The sequence below is a fragment of the Malaclemys terrapin genome, chromosome 9 (genome assembly GCF_027887155.1).
Source record: "Malaclemys terrapin pileata isolate rMalTer1 chromosome 9, rMalTer1.hap1, whole genome shotgun sequence".
In the NCBI taxonomy this organism is placed as follows: Eukaryota; Metazoa; Chordata; order Testudines; family Emydidae; genus Malaclemys; species Malaclemys terrapin.
Genome location: NC_071513.1, coordinates 13,232,872 through 13,243,099, shown reverse-complemented (window position 1 = coordinate 13,243,099; position 10,228 = coordinate 13,232,872). Strand labels below are relative to the sequence as shown.

The following is a 10,228-nucleotide window of genomic DNA, read 5'->3' as shown; positions in this document are numbered from 1 at the left end:
TAAAATGTTCAAATTGGGCCCCGCACTTCCTAAAGCCAGCCCTGGCTCCAGGGAAGTCTGTAAGCAGATCCCCTCCTGTGCACCCCTAGGCTTTGCTAGAAGCAGATTTGGCTGGTGCTTTTAGTCTCCAAGTCTCTCTTTCCTCCTTCCCCACAAACCCCTCCATTGTTCCCCTCATTCTGTCCTCTTCCTCACCCCAAAAATCTGCTCACTTTCCCTTTCTCCCCAAATCCTCTCACTGCCCTTCTTCCCCATCTGCCCTACCCATCCTCCAGCCCTGGCACTCGTCCCTCTCCCTATTCATCCCCCAGCCTATCCCCTATCATCCCTTCTCCTCCCTTCCCACCCATACCCTTCTGTCCTGCCCCAAAAGCCCCTCCCTCTCCAAAGCCCCCTCTTTCTTTTCTCCCAGATCACTTCCTTCCCTCACCCTGATCTCACCACAATTCCTTCACTCTCCTCTTTCTCTCACAAGCTCTCCTCCTTGTCTCCCAAACCTCCTCCTCCTTCTCCTGGTTTTTTCTGCCCAATCCCTCCATCTCTCCTTTCTCCTGCCTCATACTGCTGCACTGTCACCCACTTCTCACCACACCCTCATCTCGTCTTCCTTCCTCCAAATCTTTAGCTTCCTTCCCCAAATGCCTCCCTTCTCTCTTTCCTCCCGCCAAGTCTCCTGTGTCTCTCCTCTCCCCAAACACCCCCTCCCAAATTCTCAGCCTCTCTCCTCCTCTTCCTTTGCCCTGCATGCCCTATGGTCAGGCAAACCCATAAACCTGCAGAAGAGTTTAAAGAGACGTGAAACTGGAATCCTAAAAGATGAAACATAAAGTTTGCCCCAAGTAACAACTGGCACGGAACCAAACAAGACAAGATTTCAAAATCATCCCAGGCCTGATGGGATTTACCCAGCATGTTACATCTCACACTAGCAATCCACATCACAGACTAGAATCACCGATCATGACAGAGGTTTTTATGGGTGCTGCAGCTCATTAGAAACATGCGGGGGAGAGGGAAGGAACTGAGTGGGGTTAGCAAATTTGTCAATTTCAATGAGACTGCTTGCCACATTGCCACAAGGGAGGTGGGAGGGTGATGTAAATCAGATTTTTTAGGCTTGGGGGTTAGAAAGGCACATGTTAGAAGTTTAGCCAAGATCTCAGCAGTATGGCTAGGGGTGTTTTGGCAGGTTCCTCACATTCTGATTGCCTTTTGTTGAGATGTTTGTTTTTATTACTTCTCTAAACAATCCCTGAGGTACCCACAATGTCCAATCCTAGGAATTCCGCTGTTCGAGATGCCGCCTTCCAGCTCCCTCGTCAGCCAAGAGAACAGCCCTGTCTGTGCTCGCACAAAACTCGACGGGCTTTAGAAGTGAACTTACAGCACAGCTTGGCAAGGAAAGCCATTTTAGAGCTGCACAAGCGAGACTGGATGCACAAAGCTTTGCTTGTCCTCGGCATCTGGACTGGCAATGGGAGGTGAGCCATTCGTCTTTAAGGCAACGGCCCCAATCCTGCATGGAGCACTGTGTGAGCAGACCCCTGTGCCTCCGTGGAGTCTCACTGCAGCAAATGAGAATCCATATAGGCTCAGGTGCATGCCGTTCTCAGTACAGTCAGGATCAGAGCCTTAAAGTTAATGGTTTGAGCCCAGCCCAGGTCAGTAATGACTGAAAGTTGTTACCCTCTGAAAATTATTTTAAGAAACTCAGTTCAGGTGTTACGGGGCAGATGCCTGGCTCAGAAACCATTAGCCCAATTGACCCTTTGTTGGCTGTCTCAGCAGAGAAGGCTGGGATGGAATTGGCACGCAGTCTGACCAGCTCGCACACTCGAATAGGTGGCCCTTTCAGGTCAAAGTGCATACAACTCCACTGCATGCACAGATCCCATCTGTCCATAGCTAACAGCTCCATGCTTGTATGTGAAAACTGGGTAACGGTGTGCATCAGCACATTCAAATCCCTAATTCATACATGCAGACTGGCAGGGGCAGAACTGGGGGGAAAAGCAGTGGGTCTCTTCCAAGCCCCGCCCACAAACCAAACCTCACCCAACTGAGATGCCACTCATGGTAGATTGCACAGATCTTCATATAATGAGCATCCATCTCCTTTCTTGCAGCTCTGAGTGTCACAGCTGATCATCCTCTCTCTCCTTTCTTGTATGTTTTGATCAGCAGTAAAATAGATATTGCCATTAAAATTACCATCAAGCGTCAGAGTCAACACCCCTTTGATTTGAATGGGGCTGTTTACACGTCCAAGAGCTATTGTTTCAGACTGGTAGCAAACTCAGGCAGCTATCCCTGCTTGGTTTGCTTCTTGCCAATTTTCTTTGCTATCATGAGGTACTTGATTTGCTCAGAATTTGGAGCACAGAATAGCAGTGTGGGGAAATAGAACGGGGGGGGGGGGCTTCTTTTTAATAGCCAAAGCTTTAAATCTGAAGGCCCCGAAATAAACCCTCCAACAGAGATCTGTTATGCTGACTACCCTTACACAAAGCAGTACAGGCCCAGGCCTGAGCAAAACCGAACAACACAGTTCTCTGCCAAACTTGGTCAAGGGTAATGGCCAGAGGAGGGGGGAGGAAAAACAAAGAACAATGCTAAAGGCTACAACAGAAACTGCTTTAGCAATATAATAACCGCAAGTTTATGAAATATAATAATAACCGCTTGTTTATGAAAACAGAATATCGGCTTACATTAAGAAATTGCTTTTGCAACGAGCAGCAAACTTTCCAATTCCAGCTATCTGCAAAATTAGCCAATCATAGATCTTCTTTAGGTGTCCCCTGGTAACCCCCTTAACCGTAAAACCCTGGAAAATAACATGTACCTTGCCGAGAAATGTACCCAAACTGGTGCCAAGTACCACCCCTGGGGGAAAACCACCAAGCGCCCCTGTACCCAAATAAAGCACCCAATTCTCGGCAAATAGTAAGGAAGGTGCCGGGAAGGGGGGACTGCCCCCAACCCCAATTTCTTAACTCATGACGTATTGTTTGTACTTTGCTTGCGGTTTAATGAAATAAAAGCCGCCTGCGAGCGGTCCTAGGGGTGTCAGTTCTTGAACTGAACCCCAAACGCGTTTGGTACATATTGCAATAAAGGCCTCAGGTTCTGAGTCTGTGAACCAAAATCAATGCGTGGGTGATTCTTTCCACGACAGCAGCCACCAAAAAACAGCACAGGCTCATTCAGCTTTTAGCTACCTCCTAACAGCATGCTGTTTGTGCAGCCAAGACTTTAAACAGGTCTCCCATTTCATGAGGCTTTGGCGCCATTACAAAACAATCACTGTTGGGATAAAACAAGAAATGATGCTTTGGAGGCTAAGTGCAGCTTTCTCCTGTGCTAAAGCTATGGGAGGATGGTCTAATGCAGGCGTCTCAAACACGAGGCCCACGGGCCAAGTTATTTGCTACGGCCCACCATAGGCGCCGCCTCCACTGGCAGCTAAGCTCCCCTCCCCGTCTCCCCCCAAGCGCGCCGCATCCCTGCTCCTCCGCCTACCTCCCAGTGCTCCCCCTGCCAAACAGCTGTTTGGCAGCACTTAGGACTTTCCAGGAGGGAGGGGGGAGGAGCGGGGACATGGCGTACTCAGGGGAGGAGGCGGAGAAGAGGCGGGGCTGGGATTTGGGGATGGGGTTGGAATAGGGGCAGAGTTGGGGCAGGGACTTTGGGGAAGGGGTTGGAATGGGTGCGAGGAAGGAGTGGGAAGAGGGGGGCAGGGGCAGGGCCTCATGGACTAGACGAGCAGTCTGAGCTATGAAGTTCAGCATGTATGGGTCTTTGCTGTGAGTAGTTGGGAAGAATGTTTGTTAAAAGTGGCAATGTATTTTGTCTGAATATCAGGATTTTCCCACACCAGATCCATGAGCCAGCCTACCTTACACACATACAACTCAATCAGACTTGGCCCCTTTGCTACACCATGGAGTCATTAGCCTCCCCCTTTGTTCTGCAAAGTCTTGATTGCCCAATTATTAAATTTTCCAACAAACATCCTCACCCTTCTCTCCTGCCGCTCCTTATGCAGGGGAGGAGCTCTCCCTAAACATCCTCATAGCCACATTGTCCTCTTTCAAGTCCTTAAACTCCTTTCTGCCTTGAAGCCTACAAAAAGCTGGACAATGGGTAGGCAGCTGGTTTGCTGAGCACTGTTTTTCCAGCTGACCAGTGTTCCATTGTCTCCTCATGCTCTCCTTGTCTGTTTGTTGTATCCCTGCATTGTCTATGGTCTCCCACTTAGTTTGTAAGCTCTTGGGAAAGGTACTGTCTTTGTTATATGTTTGCACAGTGCCTAGCACACTGAGATCCTGGCCTTTAGATGCTACTATAATATCAATAATAATCTGCCATTTTAGACAGCTATTCAAACAAAGGTGCAATCCATGTTTTTTTGTAAATAAACTTTGTATTTTTAGCAGATAATGAGCCACGTCCCCAACTGCCCAATCTACAGGGGTAAGTTCTCAGAGACGTAGGGATATTATTCCTTGTGTCTCCAGGCTTGATCTATTCCATTGGACTCAGAGAGAGCGTTTGCTTTGACTTTCAATGGAGTCTGCCTGCATATAGTTAATTTACAGGGTTAGGACCTAAGGGCCAGATCCTGTAAGAATGCATTAGTGAGAGGATTTACAGGATTGGCCTCTACAACCAGCAGAAAAAAATGAAGATAACATTTGCAAGGTGGGCATATGGGCCATTGGTGTGAAATAAATTGATGGGGGGGAAGACCGAGAAACCTAGTGAACACTCAGCAGTTCAGATATCATTATTTTACTACACAGCTGTGAGAAACAATCAAGATAAAACACAAATCCTATAAAACATGATTGGTTTTGTGTCTTATGTATGAATATGAAACTCAGACCAGGTTTGCTAGCAGCTTTGCTGAAGCTCCCAAACCTTTCAAGCCAGACTGGGACAATGTATGGTTTTATATTGACACTAGTGATTCCTTGCGTGGTTTTGACACAAAACCAGCAGAAGCCTTGGATTTAGAGAAAGATTTGCTTTGAGATTTGTTTGAAAATGAAACTCAGAGTGGAATTTGGTGGGTGTAATCACAAATGGATGGAACCTGGGTAGACTTTGCACCAGCCCTCGCTAAAGGAAACAGCCAAGTTTTACATAGAACCAGTTTAATATGCGAAATCTGAATGTTTCCTCTTCTCTTTAAAGCTGTCCTAGTCCAGTTTAAATTCTAGAGGTTCAGGATGGGATCCAAATGAAAAACTCTGGATCCAAACAGTGTTACCAACCCCAAGGATGCAAAAATCATGAGTCAGCCCCTCCCCCCCAAGATTTTGAACAATGAAGTTGAAGTTCTCTTTATTTGCCTTCTGGATTTTGAGCTTTTTGGGCCCCCACTTTCAAGCTTTTCTCTGCAGCCTTGGGGGTTAGAAACTCAACTAATTTTTTAATAAAAGCTCAGAGTCTCACCTAATCACATGACTCCAGGAGCTCAGACATGTAGAAAAACACCAACCATTGGAAACAGGGCAAGTACCCTGAACTTTGGGGAAGAAAGTATTGGGAGCTGAATGCCACACTTTTTTGCTCATCTCTGCAATTAGTTTAAAAAAAACTCAGCTCTCTCCAATACCCCTAAACCACATGGGTGTGAGCTGCGGCATCAGAACCCAGCCCTGGAGGCTAACTTTGCCACTGACCCATCTGCAGCGCTGGCTGGAGCCAGCACTGAACACCCCAGAGCTTTGGGGATCAGCAGGACTGAACCGTGCAGGGATGACCTGCAAATGGAAGAACTCTTTGGAAACAACCTGTCCCCGCTAACGGGATGGGATCCGGGCCGGGCTCCGTGCAGAGGCCACTGGGCATCGCTGCAAGGTGGCACTGCACTGAACTAGCCATTGCTGTTATTGGGCTTGTTAATGGTTCTCCGGCTGCCCCCTTCTCCCGCACTCGCCCAGCCGGTCTGACGCCCGCGGCTGCTGCTGGCCCATGGGGGGGAGACACGGGGCTGGCACCCCCGGGGCTCCTCCTGCGGTGGGGAGCGGGCTCCCCGCCGAGCTGGGCAGGGGAACCCTTGCGCAGGCGCCGGCGGCCGCCTCCAGAGCAGCTGGCCCGGGCATGGCCAGGCGGGCTGCGCTGGGGGACGCGGCCGCTGCTGGGCGCAGACGGCCGGGGAGGAGGCGCCGCGCTCCTGCCTTCTAGGCGCTCGCTCGCTCGCTCGCCCCCGGGGCCCGGCTGGCAGCCGGCACCATGCGCCAGTCCCTGACTCAGCAGCGCTCCAGCGCCGTCCCCCTGCCTGACTCCGCGGGTAAGTGCAGCCGGGCCGGGCTCGGGTGAGGCGGGATTGCAGGCAGCTGCCTGCCCCGGGGCGGGCACGTCCAGCCCCGCTCCCCCTGCCCCAGGGCCGGCTGGCGGGTCCCCTGGCCAGGCAGGCGGCGCCCCTCCCCGGGCGCCTTGGGGGAAGCTGGCAGGTCTGAGGGCAGCCGGGGCAAAGGCGGCTCGCTCAGCTCCCCGCAGCCGCCCCCCGTTTCCACCTGCAAGGCCCCGCTCCGGCAAGCGAATCGGCTTGAATTGATGCCGAGCGAGAGGCGCGGGGCCTGCTGCTCCTGCTCCGCGGTGCAAATCGCCGGCCGGCAGCGGAGTTACCGCGCCTTGCGGTGCGATCCGGCCGGGGGCCGTTCCGTTGGTGGCTGGCATTTCATTGACACTTCTGTGCACACACCAATGCAGCGGGGCCCAAGCCTCCTGCCCCTGGCACAGACACGCAAGTGACAGCACGAGCCGGCAGCGAGTGGTTCCACTCGTCTTTTTCTCCAAGTGAAAAGGCTGGCCTGCCTCGGTGATGCCTCTAAACTGCTTGTTCCGGGCCACATTTTGCAAAGCTTTTTGCAAGCAATGGCTTCTGTTTACGCTGGTGCTTACCTGCCATCCCTCCTGCCCATTGGTAGCGCCTACATAGGGTTGTTTTTAAATCTGCTCATTTGTAAGCGGAAGTTTAATCATTTGATGCTCAAGCCTGACTCTGAAATCCATTTTCAGCTAAATATGGTGTCTAACACACGACAGTGCAGGTTTACAACAAACACCGTATGATTAAGTAGCTTCCCCTTTGCAATTGGAGCAGCATTTCAGGAAATGTTGCAGAATTCATAGCCTCTCTCCAAGAACTTTCCCCCTTATCTCCCTCATTCGGTGGGGGAGCACGAAGCTAATGTGTTTTTCAGCCTTTTTATGTATCATGAACGCTACCTGCTCTTGCTTTATGCTTTAATAAAGCACTAATTCTGGGGCAGGTGCTGCAGTGTTGGGGAATGCTGTAGACTTGTTCTTGGGAGCCACTGAATGTATCAACACTGTTTTGGGTGAGGTTTGTTTGAAAGGGTGTTTGTGCCGGAGTCACAGCTCAGGATACAAGGTAGTCGACAGTGTCTTACGGCCGTAAAAGTAGCTTGCGCTAGAGATATTGTGAGCCTGAGCCAGATAATAACTCTTATCTTTTTCCGTCCCCTTTTCGTCCAATAAGCTGGCCCACACTAGACATCCCGCCTCCCCTAGGTATCACTTTTGGCCGTATGCATTCATGGGGCCGTTTGGCTGTTTTGAAAGATATTTTTTCAATGTATTGAATTTATCCTTACGAGAATCATGACAAATAAATACATATTTCATGCCTCTTCCTTGTTTTAGAGGAAGATATGCTTTAATGCGGTGATTACAAATCCAAGTACGTTCAATTAAATAATTGCACAAAACCACTAGTACAATTTTAAATACAGGAAATGAATGGTAAAAACGCTTAATGACCAAGGAATCAGTGTTAAATATGTGCTCATTGTGTGCCATCTTCTCCGCTTCTGATAATCATTTTAGTTTTTAGTCAATGGTCTAAGGATATACACATGACAATATAAATAAAGATAAACTACCCTAGACTTTTAACAGTAACCTAAGAAACTGGTGTTGGCTTGTTTCTTCCAGTGGGGAATGTGTGTTATATACTAAAGAGTTGTGAATAACAGGACGCTCCTAAGGTTTAAAATGGATGATCTTTTTGAAGGACAGACACATTTTAAATATGTTAGCAAAACATACAACACAAACACAAACAGCACTGATCTCTAACTTCTCCGTTCTCCTTCCCAAAACAATTAAGCATGCATTCAAACCCCACTTGTATGCTATTTTATAGATAAACCACTTCAAGTGTACATTCAAACTAGCTTGCGTATTAACCGTTGATTAAAGTTGGTTAATACAGCAACTCTGTATGAGACAAAATGCAGGACTAATTTAAGTTATTCTTTATAAAAGAGTTGATGACTTTTTTTTTTTACTTTTCTTTCCACAAGCTCTGCCCATTTGGCTAAGTTAAACCTGTAAGTCTTTGAGAATTTAAGGTATCCATCTGGAATGTACATTTATAAAAATAATTAAATTGGGATTTAATAAATAAAATACAAACAATGGAGCATTAGGGAAAGCTACATTTTAGTATTTGTCAGGCAGTAAATACAAAGAAAACTTTCTCCTTAAGAGTCAACTGATTTTAAATGCTTTAGCAGGGCATATTTTGCATTGTTAACTTATTTGGCACATTTAGCAAAATACAAAACAGAAAAATACTTAGTCATCTATACACACGCATACTAATTTCATCCTGTAGCCAGTAAAAGCCAGGGCCTGGTGATAAGATCTGGCCTGGATATTAGGAGCCACTTTGACAATCTTTGAAGGAAGTGGCTTTAGGGGAAGCTGTTTGAAATCTTTTTTTTTTTTTTCCTTTTATAAGCAGTTTTGTACCTGTTCTTTGTTAGTTAGCGTTAGCCTGGGTAAGCACTTGTACTAGAGATGGTCTCCCCAGTCTCATGCTATTATCTCATGAGGCATTATTTCCCTGAGTTTTTGCCAATCTTTCAAGGCATTTTTTCACAGGGTATCAGAAATAGAAAACAAATCAATAACGTTAACAAAGGAGGATGGAGCATCCATCCTGGAGCGGAACTCGTCCCCCTACCACAGTAGCAAATTGTGTTAGTTCTGAAATGGAACTTTTCCCTAGCTGCACTTTCAGACTGTGCTTTAAAAAAGTTAAAGGAGTTTGCTGAAGTTGATGGCTCGGGATGGGGCGGGCGATGTCAGCGGGAGGAATGGTGAAACTACAGGAAAAATAACTGACGAGGGGTATGCAGAGCTAAGGGCCAAATATTTGTAGCTGGCTGGCTGTCGCTCCTCATGATAACTGACCATGACGTCTGCAGCTAAAGTTAATTCAATCAGCCTGGAACCGGAATATTACTGGTATTATTCCTTGCTCCTACAACTCTTACTCACATGAATAAACCTTATTTAGATATGCAGTCCCAATGAAATCAATGGGAGTCAGAAATACTTGCACAAGTAGAGGTTACAAGATTGTGTGATCCCAGTGGCTGTTCAACAAGAGGTTGAAGTGTGTGGTACAGCGATGTCATCTGATGCAATGGGACATTGATCAGGCTGCCCTGATGTCAGTGTGTGCAGAGAGGGAGAGTTTCTATAATACACCTTAAAGAGTTTCTTAATACGCAGTGAAATGCAATGTACTGGTCAGTGACCATTCAAGAGACCTACAGAAAACTGGTTGCTTAATGGAGGTGGCCTTCTTAAGGGTTTGTCTACAAACACAAGGTGTTCCACTTTCACTGTATTGGCAGAGTTCAAGCAGTACAATCCCTCTTGTGTGCATGCAGTTTTCCTAGTATAAAGGTGTTTTTTACTGGTATTCCTGTATGGGAAGGGGAATAAGCTGTACTGTTAAAAGGCACCTTTATATTGCTAAAACTGCACCCACAGTCAGGGTTCTACCAATATAACTAGCTAACAAATCATACCCCTAACCTACATAGTTATATCGATACAAAATCTGTGTGTAAACCAGAAAGAAAGGCAAATTGGGATTACAGCTGGTGTGCCTGGGGAATATGGCCTCAGAACAGAAGGCTGTCTCATAAGGCTGGTTGCTGTATAAGTTTCACTGTTTTTAAGGTGTGGGGGAATCTGGACCAGCACTTCTCTCCTTTGTCTCTGTCTCGGGAGCTTTGAGTGTGGGATTCTCCTCTGTTAGACTGGTCCTTTCTTCTCCCTGCAGATTTAGCAGCTCCTCTGGGCTGCTTCTTTATAATACCAGATGGAGACTATTGGGGAAGGCCTTAGAATGTTTAGAAGTTGCTGTTTGGGTGAGTCTAAGAACCATAGA

General features: G+C 47.5%; 1 protein-coding gene across 2 annotated transcripts in view; it reads left to right on the top strand.

Moving 5' to 3' along the window:
* Positions 1-6,096: 6,096 nt before the first annotated feature.
* TMEM255A (transmembrane protein 255A) overlaps positions 6,097-10,228 on the top strand; it is a 58,323-nt gene continuing 54,191 nt past the window's right edge. The window contains exon 1 of one of the 2 annotated variants that reach the window (XM_054039004.1): positions 6,097-6,301. In XM_054039004.1, the coding sequence (XP_053894979.1) occupies positions 6,244-6,301 (58 nt within the window). In that variant the 5' untranslated portion in view covers positions 6,097-6,243. The remainder of the gene's footprint in view (positions 6,302-10,228) is intronic. The other variant, XM_054039003.1, reaches the window with a different exon arrangement.